At 45.8% G+C, this 21,870-nt stretch overlaps 1 protein-coding gene across 4 annotated transcripts in view; it reads left to right on the top strand.

The window, feature by feature from the left end:
- PLXNA4 (plexin A4) overlaps positions 1-21,870 on the top strand; it is a 460,615-nt gene that overhangs the window by 429,375 nt on the left and 9,370 nt on the right. For all 4 annotated transcript variants that reach the window (XM_075081683.1, XM_075081685.1, XM_075081687.1 and 1 more), the window contains 5 exons: positions 1,721-1,824; positions 4,001-4,100; positions 6,505-6,695; positions 10,497-10,666; positions 13,317-13,529. In XM_075081683.1, coding sequence (XP_074937784.1) covers positions 1,721-1,824; positions 4,001-4,100; positions 6,505-6,695; positions 10,497-10,666; positions 13,317-13,529 — 778 coding nt within the window. The remainder of the gene's footprint in view (positions 1-1,720; positions 1,825-4,000; positions 4,101-6,504; positions 6,696-10,496; positions 10,667-13,316; positions 13,530-21,870) is intronic.

Below are 21,870 nucleotides of genomic sequence, written 5' to 3'. Positions count from 1 at the left end.
AGGATCTAAGGAGCTGGAGTAGATGAAGGGCAGTTCAGGATCAGTGCTTAGCCAACATAACCTTTGCTTACTCTCTGCCTATCTCCAGCCAAAGTAACACCCAGCAATAAACACAGCAGCTGACCTCTTCCTGCTAATTTAAATGAATAATAAAGGCAAGGGCGGCTTTCCCAATACATTTTAATTATGTGATAAGAAAACTGCTGAAACCAAAAGAAATTTGCAACGGTCCTTGCATTTTTATATTAAGAGAACTAAGCAGGGGTGGCAGGTGATGTCTCCTTATCCAAGGGTTCATTTTAATTAACTCCCGCAAATGAATAGACTTTCTGCTTTGGCTCTGGCTGGACTGTATGTGGTTGGGTCACAGTGACTGAGACACGACAACCAAAAAAATAGCTTTGCATGGTCCAGGTTGTCTGTGGCTAAGCCACAGCTTTCCCTGGTGCCACCAGGTGATACTTCTTTTGTCTTCTTTTGGCCATGAGTGTTCCTTGCCTACAGGTAAGTCTGTGAGTCCTCTGCAGGGAAAGCTGTGACAATCCTCCACGTGGAGCATCCTTCAGGATTTGAGCAAAAGGTGGTACCCTGGGAAGTGATGGGGTGATCCAGTGCTGCAGAAGGAGAGAAGCATTCATCATTTTAGGGTGGAGGCTAGAGGATGGGATGTGGTCAGAAACTGGCGCCCTTCTGCCCACAGGCACGCTGCTGAAGGCTGGTAGGGATTACATGCTCCACAGACAAGGGGGTGGTTCTGGCTCTGGCTCTTCTCCCCATGGTGCTTCTACTGTTCCCAAAGCTAAGGGCTTCCTGCCCTCCATCGCTTCTGGATTTGAGTAGCAAGAAGTGTTGTGTGAGCACTAATGGAGATGAACCGAGCCCTGTACCGGGTCTGATGCTGTGCTGAACAAGAGGTTGCTCTGCCCAGGGGAGCCCTCTCTGTGGCAGTTAGACATATCTCAGGTATTGATAAAAGCTGTGTCTATGCTCTAAAGGACAGACTGACCAGGGATGCGTTTCCATCCCTGACACAAGTGACATTCATTTGCTGCTGTCCCATGGTGATGGCTAACATATGCAAGGTCTTTGAAACAGCCACGTTGGAGCAAGAATAGGGCCAGCGATTAAGCTAAGAGTTAAGCACTGTGAATAACTGCTAAAGCACCAGGCTTTGCTCTGTTCAGCTTTGCCAATGGAGCAACAGTTTTCTGGTCATTGCTTTATTTATCCATATAAAGCTCACTACTGAGGGCTGCTGTGCCCTAGCCTTGGACCTCTCACCTCTGTAGGCAACTGCCCTATGTTCTGATCTCTATAGGTGTCACTCTTTAAAGGGGTGGGTGTTTCCTGTGCAAAAGTTGTTTTGTGATTGCAACATCAGTTTATCAAGGGTAAAGAAACCAGTCTGGATAACCTAGAACTTGACTCTGAACTTTGCCACATGGCTATGATTTTTGCATAATTTCCTGAACCATCTTCCTGAACTTTTAATGGTTCTTCTGTCTTCTCTTTACCTCTGGAAAGAGGGCTCTGGACATTTGTGCATTCGTACGTGGTACTTGGTTGGAGGCATCTGAAAGAGTGTAAAGGCAATGACTGGCAATCTGCTACATGGATGCAGCATGTGTGACCACATGGTTATGGGCACAGCGATTACCAGGGCTCTGTCCCCTGTCTTAGAGATGCTGCACAGCAGAGTTCAATGTCCCTGTTCTTGCAGAGTGGCGGCAAGCAAGCGGGGCAAGGATGATCCTTCAGGATGAAGACATCACAACCAAGATAGAGAATGACTGGAAGAGACTGAACACGCTGGCACACTATCAGGTAACTGTGTGAGAGGACGGGTAGAGGGTAGATCAGCTAAGAAAATATAAAGAAGGGCAAAGTGTTATTCTCTAAGGTGCGGAGATAAACAATGGTTGAGTGGGCAATAACTGGGCAGAGCCCCTGTCTTGACTACATCCACCCTGATCCCACTGTCCTTGTAGTAATTACCCTGCACAACATTAAAGATGGAGCCAAGGGAAGAAAAACTCCTCTGTATCTCTCAAAGAAGGGGCATCCCTGGTGAGGGAAGGATGTGAAGAGGACATGTGGTCATAAGGACAGTATCAGTTAACATTTCTCATGTAGGCAAACAGAAAACAAGCCCTTCCATCCCCCTTTTCCCAATGCATCAAAGGCCTTGGAATGCTAGCATAGTTCAGAAGGATGAAAGAGAGAAAAATGGAAGGGAAGAAGGCTTAATGCCTGCAAGACGGAGGAAGAAAGCAGCATGACTGGAGACCATGCTAGTCACTGACCTAGGAACCCTTGTTTTCAGTCCCTGTCCTGGTCTATGTGACCTGCCTTGGGACAGGGATTCCCTTCATCTCTGCGTGACCTTGAGATCCGTAAGAGAGGGCTACAGATATCCAAAAATATCTTACACAAGTGGTAGATTTAATAAAAAATGGAGTTTTGGTCAAAAGCTCCCCCCACTTCTTCCCCTTCTTGCAAAATATATGAAAAACCAAACAAACCGCCCCCCGCTCATTAAGTTTAATCCGATGCTGTCATTTTTGTCATTTCCTCAATCACACTTCAGCAATCTATGTTTCATAACAAGATTTTCTTTTTTTTTTAAGAACTGACCTGAGGAGGCAGGCAGCAATATTTTGAAAAGGAAACAAAACTTTTCACTTCAGATTGACAGAATCATTCCTGGCTGACCTCAGAACACTTTTTTTTTTCAGAGGGAGTAGGGACATTTTCTATTTTATTTCACCAGCAAACCAGGCATAATTTTCTTTCCCTTTTGCATTCTTTCCAGTTGTTTGCTTCAGGCAACAAGCTCCCAGCTATATGGATGGGCAGAACAGGTCCTCAGCTGTCAGGGTGTTGAACTCTACATCGCTTACTCTGGCTGTCTGGAGGGCAGACACGGAGCATACTGGGACAGACACTGATATTCCTGTTTCCTCAGTTTCCCCATCTGTAGTGTGGGGCTAAAACTACAAAGAGCCAATAATTGCCTTCCATGATTGCTGAGGGGCTATTTAATTAGCCTCCGCAGTGCTTTGAAGATGAAAAACTCTATGCAAGTGCTAATTATTATTATTACACAGACAAGTGTTAGACGTAGTTAGCAGGGGTTTTTTTCACCTGTCTCCTTTTTATGATGTCTTATTTATCACAGATATTCCTGATATGGCTTGTTTGAGCCAATGGCTTGTTAACATTTCTGATACAGGACCTGCATGAACCGGCTAGCTGTAGAAATGGAAAGCCTGGCTCATTTCTGAAAGCTCTGTTGTCTGTTGAAACACCATTCCATGACATCCTGGAGCACAGCCACTCCAAACCTGCTGCTTTGCCCTGTCTGAGACCCTCCGACACAGCAAAGAGAAAGATGTTGTGGTAGTCACTTCAGTCCAGTGGTGCATTTGTCATACGGAAGGGGGGGACTGTGCATGGAGAGATTGACAGGATCAATCTAAGCAGAAAATGGAGATATCCATTTCTGAGCTAGGTACCTAGACATCACCTGCAATCAAGGTGGGAGGAATAGAAAATTTCACACCAGTTTTATCATCCTTATGGGACATCCCATCCTTGATGTTTGAAGTAGCTGAGATGATTTTATTCTTCTCACGCTCCTATTCTTTATAAAAGCTTCCTAGTGAAGAACCTGCTGTCACCTTTACTGAGGTTAATGCAAAGACTCACATTGTTGTCGCTGGGCTTTGAATCAGGCCATGAATGGAGCAAGGTCTGCTTTGTCATCCGTTGGCCTATTGCCCAAGTGCAGGCTTCTAGTGGTGTAACAGGAGATCTTTTTCCCTTTTTTGTTAACAGACTCACTGAAGAAAACATTTGAAGCTTTGGGCCAGAACTACTGTCCTGCCTACAGCGACATTGGTTTAAGGCTCGGTTTCTGCTGCTTGAATTTCTGCTGTCCTTGGCATGTTCCTCAGCCAGTTTTCAGAAGCTGATTGACAAAGTCCCTTTTTCTCTACAGGTGCCAGATGGATCTGTGGTAGCTTTAGTCTCCAAGCAAGTCACTGCCTACAATGCAGTCAACAACTCCACGGTCTCCCGGACCTCAGCCAGCAAGTATGGTAAGGGCCTGTATGCTGATATGGATTGAGAGCGCTGGAGGAGACATCCCAGATGTCATGGTGCTTACAAGACACTGAGCACCAGCAGAGAGAACGATAGGCAGATGACTAGTTGATGTGATTGCTTGAGAAATGGCAGGGGGAAAGGATTTAACCATCTAAAACTTAGGCATCTGGTCCAAGCTGCTGATCCAAGTGGTTGGATTGTTCTCAGGAAGAACTTCTCCTCCCTCATTAACATAAGGACGAGCCTATATCATTAACATCCTACATTTTAGATCACTGAATCTCACTCTTAGAGTTTGCACAGGGAGAGGCAAAGGAAAAGCACAACAGACACCATGGGCTCAGGCGTTCTGGTGGGCAAAGCCCTTGGAGCATGATCTGTTGTGACGATGAATCTGTGGCACAGATGAGAGGCCTCTGGGACTCCAAGCAACCACAACCTGTGTAGGGCACAGCCTGTCTGCACTTATACCTCAGTGTGGGTGTCGTGTCCCACCCAGCTATCTTATCTCAAGGGAATTTGCACCTGGACTAATAATAAAAATGGCTTACTGAGGTCTTACATCAGTATATCTCAAGGCAGTGGATTGTTGCTCCTATTTCACCCATGAGATAACTGAGAATGAGACAGCTGTGAAATGCAGACCAGGTGGAAATTCTTCTGTAAAGCCAAACAGAGACCTCCTGACTCTCACTTAGACCCTCACACACCTTTCTTGCCTGTGCTAGAATTGCAGCCCAGGACGTGTCTCACTATGGTGATGCCGGAGGGCAAAGCAAAACATCTCTAATGTGCAACTGGAGTGTTGCAAAACCACCCTCCAACCTGGATGCAGCTGTCATATCAGTTTATTATTATTTTTTAATTTCTGAAAGCATCTCTGATCCTTCTTATTCTCTTTAGCTGGAGGGAAAGTACAGTTACTCGATGTCCAGAGGAGCCCCCTTCCTCTTTCTCCAAGGACATAAGCAATGCAGCAGACCTTATTAATATTCATCTTCTTTGCCATGTTGTTGCAATTACTGAAAGACACAGTGACCTTTGAAAAGGAAGACTTGAGGGGGGTTAATTTCTGTTGGATTTCTTTAATTCTTTTGCCATTTGATTTTTCAGGAGGAGGGAGTGGGGAAGAATGCAGGGGGAGGAGAAGATGTGGTGGGTCAGAAGTGATTGTTAATTGCAATTAAGAAAACAGCATCCAGGGAGAAAAAGGATATTCCATCTGATAATTAATATGTAGAGATTGGTAATGCATTAATGAGGCTGATTCAGACCTTGCTGCAGAAAGATGCAACAGTTCTGTTAATTATGGTTGGAAAAGACTCTATCTGCAGCATTGCTGGAAGATCAGGGAGAGGGGAATGCCTTAGCCATCACTCAGGCAAAGGGAAGTAAAATTTGGTGGCTAAAGATGTCCTTGGGGAGGAAATTTGTGCAGGTCCACCTGGGGTTCTGGTTTACTTTCTGTCAAAACAAGATTTTTGGAGCAAGGAGTGAAGAGGATGGCTGGGCAGGAGTTATTGGATTGCTTTGTTGCCAAAGGAGCCTAAGTCTGGGGATGGGGAGCTAGGCAAGAGCTCATGTTAGCTACATCAATATTACTGTGCAAAAAGGCCATGGCCTGCTCTCTGGCCATAATGCCAAGCAGCACAGCATGGTTTGGCTAACATCCATACAGGCAAAACAAGTTGTACTTGTCCATACTGGTTATGATGAATAGGTGGTTCTATCCCCGACCCAGTCCTGGGCAGTGTCTGACACTGACAGTGTTAGTTGTTCCAGCCCAAAGCTTTGCCAGGGAACATGATAAGAGGTAAAGAGCACAGGCAACTGAAAGTCAACGTTTGAGCCTTGTTTAATTTAATGGTGTAGACATTAACATCATGTCTGGCTTGACATCAACTCTTGTTTTTACTAAGAAAATCACTCAGTCATAAGATAATGATTTGATAAGAAGGCCTGGTCCATACAGCTGCTTGTGGGGCTTCTCTGCCTCACGCTGTAATTTCACCAGGAGATACGCCTTTGCTGCCTGTTGTTACAAATTGATTTATGGATATTTATTTAATACTAATATGGAAATGCTGAGCTTGTGAGAGCAGGGACATCTTAGTACTGCTACAGTCTTCCTGCTTTGGAGACCCAAACTAATATTTCCCCAGGGTGGACTCACCAGCTGTGATTGTCTCAGCCCCACACCAGAATCTGTATGAGCATCCACTCCACATACTGAATGGGAGAGGCACCTGCTACCAAACACAGACAGAAGAGGTGTTCTTGCCTGTCTGATGAAAAACTTCTGTTATGTGGCATGTCATTAGCATATTTCCATGGTGAAACCCATTAATCCCAATATGGGTGCTACCAGGGCTGAGACACATGTATCTCTCTTTGCAGAAAACATGATCCGTTACACAGGCAGCCCAGACAGCCTCCGTTCCCGCACCCCCATGATCACCCCTGACCTCGAGAGTGGAGTCAAGATGTGGCACTTGGTGAAGAACCATGAACATGGTGACCAAAAAGAGGGTGATCGGGGCAGCAAGATGGTTTCTGAGATCTACCTGACAAGGCTACTTGCCACCAAGGTACATGGTGGGGAGCGGGGAAGAGGGTGAGAAATCGGGTTTGTAAAGGCTGCAGTGGAACTTCTTTCCTACAAGAAATGAGAGACTGCTCAAAGGATGCCAAAGGGGGATAAAGAGAGAAGGAAAAGAGTGCTCCAAGGATGGAGGGAAGGAGCTTGAATTTAGAAAGCAGAGTCAGAAAAGGGGCATTGGCAAGCAGTGGGGAATAAATAATCCAGGGCCATGAGACTGGTGGAGAAAGTCAGCACAGGGTTAGGTGTGTGTTGGGGCTGTCAATTATACCAGCTTGTTGCTTGTACCAAAATTGAGCAAATGAAGAGCCAGGGAGTAAATGTACCCAGGTCAGGTTCCAAGGATGCCTCACCCTCTGAAATGGGCTCCTCCACCACAAAACCTGAGTTTTGTGATACAAGTTGTTCCTCTCCACTGTTCCTCTGGGCCCATAAAGACTCTCATGATGATGATTCGGCAGGGTGTTAAGTTGGCCATGATGTGGTTAATAGGTGGCGAGCTCCATGGAGAGCAAGCAGAGTCAAATACCCATCCTTATCGAGACATGGAAAGCTCAGGGTCTCCAAAGAGAAAATACAGATTAAGTCAGGTGTGGACAGAGCAGGGACATCCTGAACTGAATCTCCAGACACGTCTCACCCGTCACCACTGGCCCATGGCAGGTCTCAGCAGAGCGGGGAAGGACGCCTGCACTGTGAAGACTTGCTCGCAGGGGCGGTGCAGACCCAAGTCTTCCTTTATGTTGTGCTCTGGTTGGCTGTGCTTTTCCAAAACAACATTTCTTGGGTGTTGGGAAGTTGGTAAGATTCCAGCTGCTCAATCCGTATTCGCCAAAATTCTGGGAACCAGCCTCCTACGTGGGTGCCTGCTAGAGCCTGCAGAACTTCTATAGTGGGGAAGTATGTGAGTACTTAGCGTGACTGGGGATGCAGCACCATGGGGACGACACTTGCACAAGTGGAGAGCACTCAAGCTGACAGGTCTAAAACTTTCTGCAGCGGACTTTGGCTCCACGACAGCAACAGAAAGTGGCTTAATTGTCACTTTCTGCTCACTGTCACTCACCACCGTGCTGTCCCTTCCCTGCAAAGGGCATGGCCGGTTCTTGCTGCAACTGGCTTGCGTTGAAGTTGACAAAAGCTCTCAGACCTTTTCACCTTTTTAATCTCTAACCAAGGCTATCTTCCACCTAACTCACTTTTAAAGGCTCCTCATGAGCGTGGGCAAAACAACTGTCTGATTTTACATTTATTTTCTCTTCCACCTTGTGAATGGTGGTCTCCTTGGGGAGGCCTGTATTAATGCAGAGGCTGTAAAGACCTTCTCTTGCACCCCAGCAGGGATGAGCGCAGGTGGGGTGGAAGGCAGTATAATCAGAGAAAGGCTCCCTTTGCAGTTCTGCCATCCTCTTGCAGCACAGAACATCTTTGTGCCTGAATCCGTCTAACATGAGTTATCTCAATGCATCCCAGAAGTGGAACCTGTAGCATAGCTGTGGCTTATGTATGGCTGATCATGAGATTATCTCATTCTCTTCTGAGCAATCAAACAGCCCCATCTACCTCCCTTCTCTGAAATGTTGACCAGTATTATTTAATATATTTCATTATATTATTATATATTATATTCAATATATTCTATTATTTCACATATTCATTATCTGTATAGACACAAACACAATTTCATGGGTTCATGCAAACGCTGTCTGAGTTTGCCCACCAGACAGGTCTCCATCACATGCGTAAGTCCTGCCATACAGTTATACCTGCACATTTGTTCCCCAGCTCGTTTTGCCTCTGGTGTCTGACTCTCCCCACATCCTCACTCAGGCTGTCTATGTTCCAGCGGGATTTGGCAATAAAGTGGCTTTGTCTTTAGCCCGTGGTACATGCCCAGCTCCCTGGCATCAAGATGCCTTTATAGATCATACAATGTAAAAAGCAAATTATGCTCCCCAGGGCCTGGGCCCCAGCTGGTGTAAACCAGCAAGCATTGGACCAGCGCTGATTTACACTGGGGATGCTTCCCCTACCCGACCACTGAATCGCTTTTGCTTTCTGTTCCGGACCACAAATTCAACATTTGTTTTTTGGTGGTCTTTTCTGGGGTGGGGGAGATGGCAGGAAAGCATCTGTGAAACTTGCACAGCAACACGGAGAGTAGAAAGGCTGGGGGTGTATTTTTTCCCCTCTTAAGCTGAGCAATTTTCTTTCCTCATCATGACCGTTTGAGGGAGGGAGAGGAGAGAGCAATTGCTAGTAATACAATCCCAGGGAATACTTAGTTAAACTGACAATTATTTTTATTCTGGTAAATCCCTGACCTCTGAGACCTGGAGTCTCTTGCCTAAAAGCCTTCTTTGTGTTTGTGTGGGTGAGCATGTAGAGAACTAATTCCCTCCAGAAACTGAACCTGAGGGCAGCTCTTCCGTGTCAGACCAACAAGCCTTCCCCTTGGGGGGCCTTTCTGAGTCAGACATGTGCTGCAGGGATTTATTCACCCTGTAGGAGTTCGCACAAGCAAAAAGTTACCTCTGTTTGTTTCCCAAAGAATAAATTAAGCAGTGAATCAGCAAGAGATACCAGCTTTCTAATTATTTGTTAGCACTACGTAAACTTGAGCCACTCTGGTGGAACCTGGTGCTTCGTTTCTAGTAAGGACAATTTCTTTCCTGGGTCTGCAGAGAAAGGGCAGGGTTTTATTTTTCAGAAGAGGAAATTTTGCATATCAGGAAAAATTTGTCAGAGATCTGATTGCTTTTTAGTTATTTTAGCAGCCATATGGTTTGTTCACATATAAAAGCCTGTGAAGCTCTAGTGGTGGAGCAGAGGTTCAAATGTGGGCTAGAGCTCCCCATTCAGCAGGGAAAGCATGCTTTCCCTGATTTGCCTCCAAACCCAGCCCACAGCTCATCCAGCTATTACTCAACTGCCCCCTTTTCCAAGCCTGGTCACCCTCTGATATTCCAGCTCTTCACCTTTTTGCTAAAGGTCAACTGTCCTCACCGGCTTGTCCAGGGTGGTTCTCCAAGTGCAGGATTTGGGATTCCTCTCCCAAAGGAGCATGAGGAGACCTCTGCAGTCTCTGCAGTGGACATTACTGAGGTCTGCAGAGCAGTGCCTGACACATCCGTACATTGCTTCTAGGGTTTGCCTCAGTCCGTACCAATGGGTAGTAAAAAATGAGGAGGCTTCTTGGGGATTAAGATGAAGTTTGTGTTATTTCTTATACTACTCACACATCTCTCTGCAGGCACTCTTGTCCCATTTGTCTCAATGACACCTTCTGCTCTGCTCTACAGTCATCTGACTTCTATTCCCAGCTTAAGAATTGGCCCTGGATGATAGCCAGCATAGAAAATGGCTAGTTTTTTCTCATACACGCACTAAAGCAGTAAAGGATAGGACTCGGAGGAGAGAAATTTCAGTGTGAACATATTCGGGCCTCTCCATCACCATATACCTGATATGGGGGAAGGTATCATACCACGGCTCCGCCACTCTCCCTGTCAGGGAGTGCTGGTAGCTGAGAGGACAGGTAGCATCTTGACCTACTCCACCTGGCTGCTAACCAGATGTAGAGGATACTGTGAAGATACACATGCCTGCTTAAAGACATCTGTGTTGAAATTTCCAACTCATGCCTCATTTAACAGATATTAGATGGCTCCCATTTTTCAGTCACATTTTCTGGGCCTGATTCACAGACATACTTGTCTGAGGTGCCAAAATTCAGTATCCTTTTCCTACTTGGTATCTCACATTCTTCTCTCCTTCCTTCTTTCAACAGGGAACCCTCCAGAAATTTGTAGATGACCTTTTTGAGACCATCTTCAGCACTGCTCACCGTGGCAGTGCGCTTCCCCTGGCTATCAAATACATGTTTGACTTCCTGGATGAGCAGGCTGACAAGCACAACATCCATGACCCCCACGTGCGGCACACCTGGAAGAGCAATTGGTGAGTGAGACAACCCAGTACAGTCCAGCACCAGGTCCTGGACTGGAAAGAAAGGAGAGGGACATGTGATTTGGGACCTGGCTTCTGGGGAAGCTGAGGAGCTGGTATGGGGTTCAGAGCACCAGGCTCAGTCTTCCCAAGCCTATGGGGAAGTCAGAAGGTCCCAGATCCAAAGGATGCTTTCAAAGATAAGGCACGTTGGCTAAATGGGTCCCAGTTTGCCCCTGTATTACATGGGGATGGCAGTATTTCTGAGGGACCACATGAGGATATAGGAGGAAAAATGGTGAAGTATTTAACTGCTGCGTTGTCCAGGCCCATAGGAATGTCTAGGGAGGCATGGGAGATGATTCAGCACCCCTGTCCTTGTCTAGACTAGGTAGTTGAATCCCCACTATAGTCAGAGGGGGGCTAGACCTCCATTTGTTTGCCCACCCATAGGCATCTAGTGCCATCTGAGATATTTTAAGGTATCCCAGACATCCACAGGGTATGTGCAGCACCCACGGGAGACTTGTACCCTCCTGGGCTGGCAGCTGGAGGCCAGGAGAGCATCCCAAATGGTCCTAAGCACTTAAAGGGTCTGGAACTGGATGTGAATCTCCTTTGGAGTGAGTGACAAAGCCTGACATCAGCCCCCTGCTCTAGCTGCCAGGCAGCAGCCCCTCTTCGTACACGTAAAGGGACAGTGGGGAAAAGCCAGGATTGGTGGAGAGAAAAGATTTCTGCGGTTCCTCTCCACTGAGTCTCCCTGTTGGAAAGTGTCCCCTGGGGAATCGCTCCCTCCTCTTCTCCTGTGCAAATACAGGGACTATAAAAGGAACAGCAGAGGAGAGCCATGGGGCTCCCAGCTCATGCATTTTTTCCTTTTACCAGCCATGCTGATGGCAGATCGTCACAGCGCAGTGACATAAAAAAAGAAACCCCATGCACCAAAGAGGCTTTCAACTAATGAAACATTAGCATATTATTAACATTATCTGCGGCACTAATCTAAGGCTGATTGCAGCCACTCAGACTAAATGAGCAGGAGGTTTATTTAAGGGGGGAGAGGAAGGCAGAGTGTGTGTGTATGTAGGAAAAGGGGCAGTATGAAGAAATCTGTTCAATCAGATTAAATTAACTCAAAGTCAGAGCACGGGCTTCATTATTCCCAGCTAGGGACAGCCCCTCCCCACAACCGTACACACACTCAGGCACACATACACGCAGTCTCTGCTCGTCCTCGCTGTGGCTGTGTTTGCCATCCAAACACCTACAGAGGAAGATCTGCATGGTTCACTCATCCACCTCACCTCCAAAAGATGAATCCTCCATTCCCAGCCTAAAATGTTTCCCTCCCACAACTCCCATCAGCTCTCATTGCCAGGATCTCCTGCTCCTCCTGAACTTCTGCCTCTTCCCCTATGGAGGCTGCTTGGCTGATAAGATTACCTGTGAGAGGTTTTCCTTACATTTGCTCTGTGACTTTGATGGCTCAGGAGAATGCATGGTGGTTTAGGAAAACGTGGTGTCATCTCTGTGTCAGGACATGCTAAACTGCCTGCTGTTACCCAACATGTATCAGACTTGAAGATGAATTATTTCTGGTGCTGTGAACACACGGGAGTAACGAGCAAATGGAAGGAACTGGGGAGTTTAGCCTCAACATCAGGTGAATTTGTTAAGCTGAAGAATAACCTCCTCTTGGGAAGGTGCAGGCACTGAAGGTAGGCTTAACAGTCTACCTGACAGAGAGACAAGAGTTTGGCTCTGTGATCAGTGACACATCTCAGCTCCTAGGCCATGATCATATGAATGCATTTGCCCTGACAAAAAGGCTTAAGGCAAAAGCTGGAGGTAGATACCTCAGGGCATCTCATACAAATGAACTGCTCTGTTGAGAAAAAGGGGCGGAGGGAAAGGGCTTTGTATTGCAATTGGAATAACATTATAACACTCCCTTGGTTAGGGCAGATATATTTTCATTTCAGAGGTTGCAACACTTGTTTCCCAGATCCTTTTTTTTCCTTCAGGCAACAGGGTTTTCCCTGTCACATAATGACATCTTCATTCCCAGTGTTCTGGGATCATATGCAGGCTTGGGCTTGAGCTGTGGACCATGACAGTACAAGGTGTCCACAGCACACAGTGCACGCCATTAACACTCCTAGTCTCAGCCTGGGAGCTTTACCTACTTCTCTTCCCATGGGGTTGCTATGAGGGCTACAAAAGCCAAGTCCCTCAATGGCAAATGTTCACCATAAGTTTTGTGGATGCAATGCCTGTCCTCGTCTGATGAAGCAGCCAACAGGTGCAACTTCACATCGCAACCTAATGTAGAGAAGTTAGGGGTGATTTTCATCACCTCAGTTATACTCCCATTAATTTATGTGCAACTTCAATAAGATGACATTGACTTTAAGACTGACAAAATCTGGCTTGTAAGGATAACAGGGACAAAAGACACTCCCAAGGTGATTCAACTGCCGTCCCTGGAGTCCTATAGGGGACGAATTTATTGTATATGAAAGCTTATCCCAGAATCCTTGTCTCCACACCATGATCTTTGATTCCCATCCACCATTTACCATTATAACCTCACACAACAAAGCCTGTGTACTGTGTACTGACTGACTCACCTCTTCCACCCCTCCCGCCCCTCTTGCAGCCTGCCGTTACGGTTCTGGGTTAACATGATCAAGAACCCACAGTTTGTCTTTGACATCCACAAGAACAGCATCACAGACGCCTGCCTCTCTGTAGTGGCTCAGACTTTCATGGACTCCTGTTCGACCTCAGAGCACCGTCTGGGCAAAGACTCACCCTCCAACAAGCTCCTCTACGCCAAGGACATCCCCAGCTACAAGAACTGGGTGGAAAGGTGAGTTTTAGCTCTAAAAACAGGAATGACATGAGCAAGTGATACCTTCTCATGGATGGAGGTAGGAGGCATCATCTGTGCTGCTTTTAGTAGATGCCTCTGTGCTTTTTTTCTTTGGTTATTTTCTAACTAGAAAGCTCCATGTTAGCCCTTTATTCTTATGTGCCTTGTAGCAGAGATGGAAATTTAATTAGAGGTGTGAACTGAAGGTGTTTGCCATCATTGTTTCTCTTAAGGAGAAACTGTTGGGAAGTGATAGAGGGAAAAAGGAAGAGGAGGTGATGTGTTTGACCCTTGTGAAGTATGTGGTCTTCTAAGTCTTTCCACACAGACCAGAAGTGGTTTTCTGTTCTCAGCACTGTTGTGACAGTCCCTACACTGCCTAGATCCCAAGAGTCATAAAATTATCTCCCCTTATTCTGAGTCCAGGAAAGAGTCCAGTAACTTTCCTCGGAGGCTCCTCTGTGCTTTCAATGAGACGCCATAAGACTGACAGGCTGATGACTGAAGCTTCGCAGGTATTTTCTGGAAGGTCAGAGGTCCTTCCAAGCATTTTATCCACATCTGCAAGACCTGTAGCTGTACTGTTCAATCTACTGCACTGAAGGTCAGTGTCTGGCCAAGCTACTCTACAGGGAATACAAACAAGACAACTATTCCTTCAGTTTCTCTAAGATTTTCCACAGGACAAGCGAATAGCACATCTTGCACTCCATTCAGCAGGAGCCTGTCTGCTGGAGCAAGCCTTGCAGAACTTGATCTGCGCTTTGTTTTCCAATATGCTACGCTCGCCTGGTGTTATTGACAGATTTGGGAACTGCACAGATGGAGAATGATTACTACTCTGTAAATACAAGGATGGGTTTATCTTACAGATCATTCCTGTATAATGCCATCTAGTTTTAAGCAATGATTTGTCTGGATGACTTCAGAGGCACTGCCTAAAATTGATACTGTGCCGTGCAGGTTATATGAGACCTCTGTTACTGTAGGCACACTGTGCTGTAAACCACTGTATTTCCTTTGGTGAGAATCATTTTCTCTCACTTTGTGAAAGGAGAGCACGGCTGATCAAAGAGCTCTGTCCCCTAGTCAGCATGAGGTGACATTTTTTTGCAATAATGTGCCCACTGGTGTCTGATTTGCCTGGACAATTATTTTTAGATGTGGTTAAACACTTCTGCAAATGTCGTTTCTAGGCAACCTGTAAGGCTCTTACGAGCTACCTTGCTTAATTATGACCTACTTCTGGTACTGTGTCCAAGTTTCTTAGTATGTGTTGAGGTTGATTGCTGGATTGGCCTGGATAGGGGAAAAGAGGTGTTTGAGATTCATTTAGAAATCAAGTTTGCACCAACAGTGACCCAGAGGTGTCATACGCTAGTGACACTTTAGCGACCTTGTGTGTAGTGGGTGGCTGGTTCCTGTGGACAAATACGTTGTTTTACATATGACCCTGGCTGATTTTTTATCTTTGGAGATGGTACAGTTGAGCAACAAACAGAGGTATGTAGGTGGAGAACAGGGTATTTCTTTATGCAACACCTTTTTTTTCCCTGGATAAACAGAAGGCTGCAGTTTCCATTTTGCTTTCCCAGTATCGATTTCACTTTACAACTTTTTGGAGCTAAATCTCATTGCTCAGTGATCTTCAGTAATAGGTACTGCATTTCCCTGGAAGTTTTCCCAAACAACTGGATTTGCAAACGAGGTACATAACACCTCCTGCTGCTAGTAAACAGCACTGGATTCTGCGCCCAGCATGTGCTGGGTTGTTATCCACACTGATGTCTGACAACTTGAACTGAAGCCCAAGGGGAGGCTGTGGGTTTTGGAATATGGTTAGAGCTTCTGCCCTGCTTATATTTTTGTGTATCTGTTCTACTGACTCAAGGCAGTGGCACCTGGATGCTGTGGTAGATCAAAGGAAAAATGTATCAAGGATGAATAAAATATAATTTCAATTCTACCCTAAGTTAATGAATTCCTTTTCTCCATTCTGCAACTGTACTTTGAGAGAGTTATACCAAATCCAAAAACTTCCAGTACTGGTTGGAGCTATTTCTGTAGTCAGTATCAGCTGGAGATGGCATCCTTCAAGACCACCAGACTTCTTCAAAGAGCGAATCATAAGATAAAAAGATTTTCAGCTGGGGAGTTTAAGAAGTGGTTGAGTAAATCAGAAGAACCTGAAATCAAATGAACTTTGATGAAGAAGAATTTGAGAGAGGGCAGTTAGGCAGTGGTGGAGTGGTAACCCTACTTGAAGGCACTCTGGAGTAAAGACAGGCTCCTGTCTTTTAACAGGTCTGCTGAAATGGTAGCTGACCTGGGTTACTCCAAGCCTTCCCTTTGCAACTCCTCATTTCTAAGTGTGGAGTGGGCCTTTAGGACTCAAAACTCAATGCAGGGAATGACCTTGGCACAAGAAGCAGGCATGGGTGAAAGTACATACCTCCAATCCTTCAAAGATTAGTTTTCTACCCCTTAGAGTGTGCAAGTACATTGATTGGGAAGGGAATAGCTGGAGATTCTGGCCTGATCAGGGGTCTACCTTGACTTGGTAGTCAACAGGGAGCTTGATTTCAACAGTCCTTTTTTAATGAGGTTGGAAGCAGAGGTGGACTCTGCCTGCTGAAACAAACCCACTGAGAAATCCTAACTTTAGGGAAAACCAGGTTCAGCATTCAAATTACAGACCCAGGGATCTTTCACTAAAAATGCATGTCTAAAAAGGTGCAGTCACAACTTGGGTTTCCTGGGGCAGAAGATGAGGCCTGACTGAGGCAGGAGAACTAACCCATTGAAACAGGGACAGACTATTTGGATTTTTTGAAGTCATGAAGAGTCAGACCGTAGTTCTAAAATAAGGTGGAGACTTTTCAATTATCATTATCTGAGTCTATTGAAAAAAAAGAGGAAAAGAATGGGAACGGTAGACCGGATTCTCATCTGACTTCTGTTAGCAAAACTCCATAGGCTTTGCTGAATTTACATTAGAGCAGCTTCAGATCTGCATCTTTTCAAGTTTACTTCAAATGTCCCCTTTGAGCCTAGAAATCTGGAGAACTTGGGAGCATTTGATGCAATCCCCAAGCAATACAAAGGGGAGCCTGTTCTAATTGGGACTGTCTCATTAGCATTCAACACCACACTGAAAAGATGACAAAGGGCTGTGACTGACCTTTCATTTCTCTCCATGCTGCCAAGCTTATGATAACACTTGTTTGAACTTCATTAACACCGTTTAATTGCCTGCATCACAATCAATACGATGTTTCCCTACCAAAGCCTGGCATGGAAGCAGGGTTGTACGAAACTGAAAAGGAGCAGAGCACAAAAGGCAGAAGCCAAAGAGTTTTTCCATTGCATACTGGTGCCCAAAATACCTGCAGTGTTGCAAGGAGAGGAATTGGTGTTTTTTTCTCATCCCTGCAGGGACTTGGTTTCCTTTTGGCTGCTTATTGTGCATTAAAAATAGCCCCTCAAAGGAAAGCTGAAAGTCAATGGAGACATTGCAAATATTCTTCACACCTTGAGAATCTTCCAATGAAGACCATTCAAATAGGCTTGACAAGTTTGGGTCTACAAGAGATTTTTAAAGTGACCTGATCTGTGCGATTCAGAATTACAACTTCTGCAGTTTATTATATTAACCTGGGTAGAAACACAACCTGAATTAGCTGTTCATACCCAGGTCCTGGGTCCTTGATCTCATCTATTTCCTTTTCCTGAAGCAGCTATGATTTACATAGCATAAGCCTTTAGGTGTTGAGGTCATAAGCTTAATAAAAAATGCTGTGGGAGTGTGTTTGGAGTATGAAGAACGGACAGTCTGTCCCCATTTGGGGTCTAACCTACATCACTGGTCAGCCTGTGGTTACAGGACTCTGTAGTCAATAGATGGTCTCTTCCAGTGCAGCGCTTCTGACGTCTGTTGGCCACTTTGCAGCTGACTTTAGAAAGAGAGACAAATTGGACTAGTTTAGTACAATAAAGATTATAAGCTGCATGCACCCTAACGTTGTGCGTTACTGAGGTTTTAAGTTTCTACTTCACATTGGGGTGACTCCAAGGGCTTTAAAAAAGAGCGTCAAATGACAGGTGCAAATCCTGGCTCTACTTTAAAAAGATCTGTCTGCTGTGTCTCCTTTCCCTGCCAGACAGAAGGCTAAAGGTATAGCATACCAAGGGTTAAGGTAGAGGGGTGTTGTCAGTAGAGATGATAAAAACTGGTGCTGGAAGGGGCCTCAGGAGGTCAACCCAACCAGCTTCTGCCTCAGGACAGGATCAGCTCTGTCTAAAGCCTTCCTGACAGATGCTTGTCTACCCATTTCTTAAAGGCTTCCAATGACAGAGCCTCTGCTCTCCTCAGGCAATCCATTCCTGCCTTTTCCTGCCCTTCCCATCAGAGTGTTTTCCTTGATGGCCAGCCAAAATCTTCCTGGCTGCAATTAAAGCCCATGCCATCTCATTGCATCCCCAGGAACAAGGGGTACAGCTCATTCCCTGCCTCTCTGCTGCAGCTTTTGGTGTATCTGGAGACTGTTCGCTTGTCTGTCTTCACCTTTAGTCTCCAAAAAGCTCCTAATATTTTCTCATTGCAGTAATATGCTGCTTTTACATAGTGCAGTTTTAAGCAGGCAAGATGAAAATGTGTCTATATGCAGAGGGTACAACCTCAGACCCAACACCCTCTGCACTGAGGCGATGCTGGACAGTATCTTTTCCCAGAGAAACTACCTGTTCACCGATTCACTCTTCAGCCATTGACTCAGTGCTGCCCATCCATTCTCTACTGTTTATTCTGAGATGAAAAGCAGCAGGAAAAGCCATACACATGCAAAATAAAATCATTGCCTTAGCTAAGGGGACGTATACATAGACTGAATAATTCCCTGAAGCTCTTCAGGGCAAACCTCTGGAAGAACTGACAGATCTTAACCTATCTTTAAGGCCGGTACCTTTTCTTTAGCTGTCATGCTATTACTGCCAAAGTCCAATCAGAGTCCAACAGCCTGGCCTTGAACCTCTCTCCACAATAGGATCAGTCTGGGCTAACAGTCTGGCGGCTGCCTGTGGCTGAATCAGCGCAAATGCACACTTCACAGCTCAGATGCCTCCCAGGAAGCTAAAACTGCCATGCTATGACAACAGGAGAACTGACAGCATGTCCTTGCACTGCTTCACTTCATCCCACGAAAGAGCTGGCCGCTAGGTTGTTCCCAAGCTTTCCTTCAACCCTTCTCTGCTATAGCAGTCCACCCTCTCCCTTTCATACATCTCTTCCTCCTTCAGTGGTCTGGATACAGCCAGCTATTGCATAACCCTAATTATGTTATTGCTGTAATTGCGTCTGCCGTCTGCAGCACATGGATTCGTTACAAGCTTTTCATATGCTAAAATGATTATTAATGAGTGCAGTCCCAACCCAGCGATGGCACAACAACAGCCATGACAAAAAGATCTTTTGGAAGGCAATTAGCTCCATGCTAAGCTGCCTAAACCACGGTGGTGCTGGAAAATTTCAGGAAGCACTGGCAACATGGCTTTTCTCTTCTCTTTTGATGAGTTAATGAGTTACTGAGTGGCAGCAGGCACAGTCATTTTTGCGAAACAGCTCCACTAAGGACCCTGTTCTGGTTGGTACTGAAGGCAAGAGCATCTACCCTTGGCTAAACAGAGGACAAGATGTATTCCCAGGTCACTGTTGTATTGCTTTCCTTAGGAAAACAAAATAAAAGAAAACAAAACAAATAGAACCCAGGGAAAGAGGAGGATGTGAAAACAAGAACAATTACCTTTTGAGAATAAAAGGGAGCACTACTATATACTGGTGCATCGAAAATCTTTCCCCATACAATAGCAGCAGTGGATGGTCTCATGGGCTCTCCAGTTCAAGCCACGCTGGGGTGAGTTGCTGTGCTAATAATGCCTATGAAATCACATCGTATGGTCTAGTAATCCTCACATCCTCCATTTCAGTTGCTGATGTGCCTCAGTGAGGGATTTACACAAAGTTCTTGAGGGCTTCTGATGTCTAATGAACAAGTTTCCTGCTACGTGGGAGAATGAGCAGCTTTGAGGTCAGAACTCAGCCTCCTCCCGTGATTTAGGGGAAACTGAAGCATGTAAGAAATGATCTTTTGATGTGCATCTAAGGATCTCCCAGAAACAGCTGGAAAGGGTACAATGGAGTTAAGCAAAACCAGAGTATGGAAGAAAGCACATCTGCAGCACCAGGCCAGCGAGTGGTGTACATCTGAACAAGTAGTCACCACATTCTACTTCGGACTCTCAGTCTTGAACCTTCAGAGGCAGGCTAAGCTAGATTTGCTGGTTTGCTACCTTTTTGTCTCATCCAGAGGGAATCTGGCTTAGTCTTACATTCCCAGCCTCCTGCTGGCTAATGCAGCCTCTGGGGCTATGGAAGTGTGAGTCAATGATCTGCCCATGTCTCAGGCAAGGTCTGGTGGCCCTCAGCTTTGGGCTGATCACAGGAGCAGGGCGGTGAAGGAGTATCCCACTCCCCCTGCGTTGCCTCACAGTTCAGCTATGGTGCAAGTGAGAGCTGTCAGCTGCAGGGGCAAAGGGAAGCGGCACACAGGCAGCCTTGCAAATGCCAGCAGTGAAAATATAAGGACGTCTCGGGGTTTGGTGACAGCTTCACAGTGGTTTTGAAGACATTAGGGGTATGCAAATGGCAGAGATGCTCTAAGTACCTCTGAGGATCTGGGCTCAAATGGAAGGTAAATACTCAGCAGGGATGTTGTCATCTCCCTGCTAAACCGCTTTAATATACACATTCATAATTTCTTTAGATAGCACAATGATGGCTTCATTAGAAACACTTCTTTATAAATAAGTCATCTGGCCATGGCAGAGTTCTGATGGAAGGATATTATATGCCTTCTCCCTGTACTAGCAGCTAGGTTTGATTATTGGTAGATGCTTTTTAACCCTTCTTTTTCTTCCATTTTTTTGACAAAACACACTTCCACAATATCTTGGTTTGCGATCTTAATCGGAATGACTGCTCAGGTGTATGATGGCCAGGGAATTGAGTCTGGGGGAGACCAGGACACTTCGGTGTGGCAGTGGGTGATGGCCTGTGACCTAGCACACGGAGATGACAGCTTGAGAGCCTGCCATGGCTGGAGAGGCCTCCAAGCCCTGAAACTCAGATTGTTGCGTTCTGTCCTTTACTTCATTGCATGTTTTTCACTGTTCAGATGAGTCATGGGGGTGATATGCTGCCGGGAAGATACCTCTGCAGAGCTGGCAAGGGACTGGAGAGCTTTCAGACCCTTGTGAGTCATAGACCAAGGAGAGAGTTGCTACCAGGTGAAAGGGACACAGGAGAAACCTGGGGAAGCAGAAGACACGTGTGTCTGTGTTTCACTTTCTAGAAGCACCCCATCCCTGAACTTACTATCCTGCCACCATTTGATGGCTAGTCAGACCAGGGAGGAAAAGGAGCGTTTCAGCTGCTTGTCAGAGCCAGGCTGGCAAATACAACACAGCACCTCTGCTTTCCTCCACCAGCCTCATTTATTTTTGCTGTGATGTAATCCCCTTCACTTTTCGTTTTGCCCAGCAGGAAGGTGCCTATGCAATATTCATGAAGAGCTGGGCTCTTCTCCATAGGCCCTTCTTAGGCACCATAAATCAATGCATTTCACTGCATTGCAGGTTGTTTTTTTCCCACAAGTCTATGAACTGTGCTGGTTGCACATGGGTGTAGTTTTCTCTGGGTGCCAAGGCACACCTTGGTTTTTGGCTATAAGGCTCCTTTTTTCTCAACAATGTGCTTTGGCTCTGAGGAGCCTGCAATACCAATGCCATGGATGCCACCAGTCCCAGACGCTTTCTCTTGTCAGAAGTACATGCAGCACAGGTCTGATTTTATCCAGATGATGATGATGAGAATTGTTTGAGTTTTCTGGGAGTGGAAAAGGTCTTGAAATATTTAGTCATCTTGCTCATCATCTTCTCCTGGAGGTAGTTTGGCAGGACAGGTCCTCAGGAGGTTTCCAGATGGTTCTTTCCCTTATAGACAACTGTTCAGATGCACTTGGGGATTGGGGGTTAGACAAAGCGCAAAGCAGAAACAAGCCCAGACCAGTCATCACTGAAGTACTGGGAGTGGGCAATATTTAGACCATGGTAGTGAGTTAGATCAGAATTTTTAGCTGGTTCTGAGTCCAGAAGATATTTGGACTCCAGGGAGAGAAATGGTGTTGTACATACTGGAAGTTGCAGTAAAGTTAATGAGATTTTATGATGAGCCAGAGCCTAGCTCTGGAAGCAGTCAGGCTGGCAGACTATGTGCAGAGCTGGG

Source organism: Phalacrocorax aristotelis, chromosome 1 (assembly GCF_949628215.1).
Source record: "Phalacrocorax aristotelis chromosome 1, bGulAri2.1, whole genome shotgun sequence".
Taxonomy (NCBI): domain Eukaryota; kingdom Metazoa; phylum Chordata; class Aves; order Suliformes; family Phalacrocoracidae; genus Phalacrocorax; species Phalacrocorax aristotelis.
This window is presented reverse-complemented; position numbering and strand designations above follow the sequence as displayed.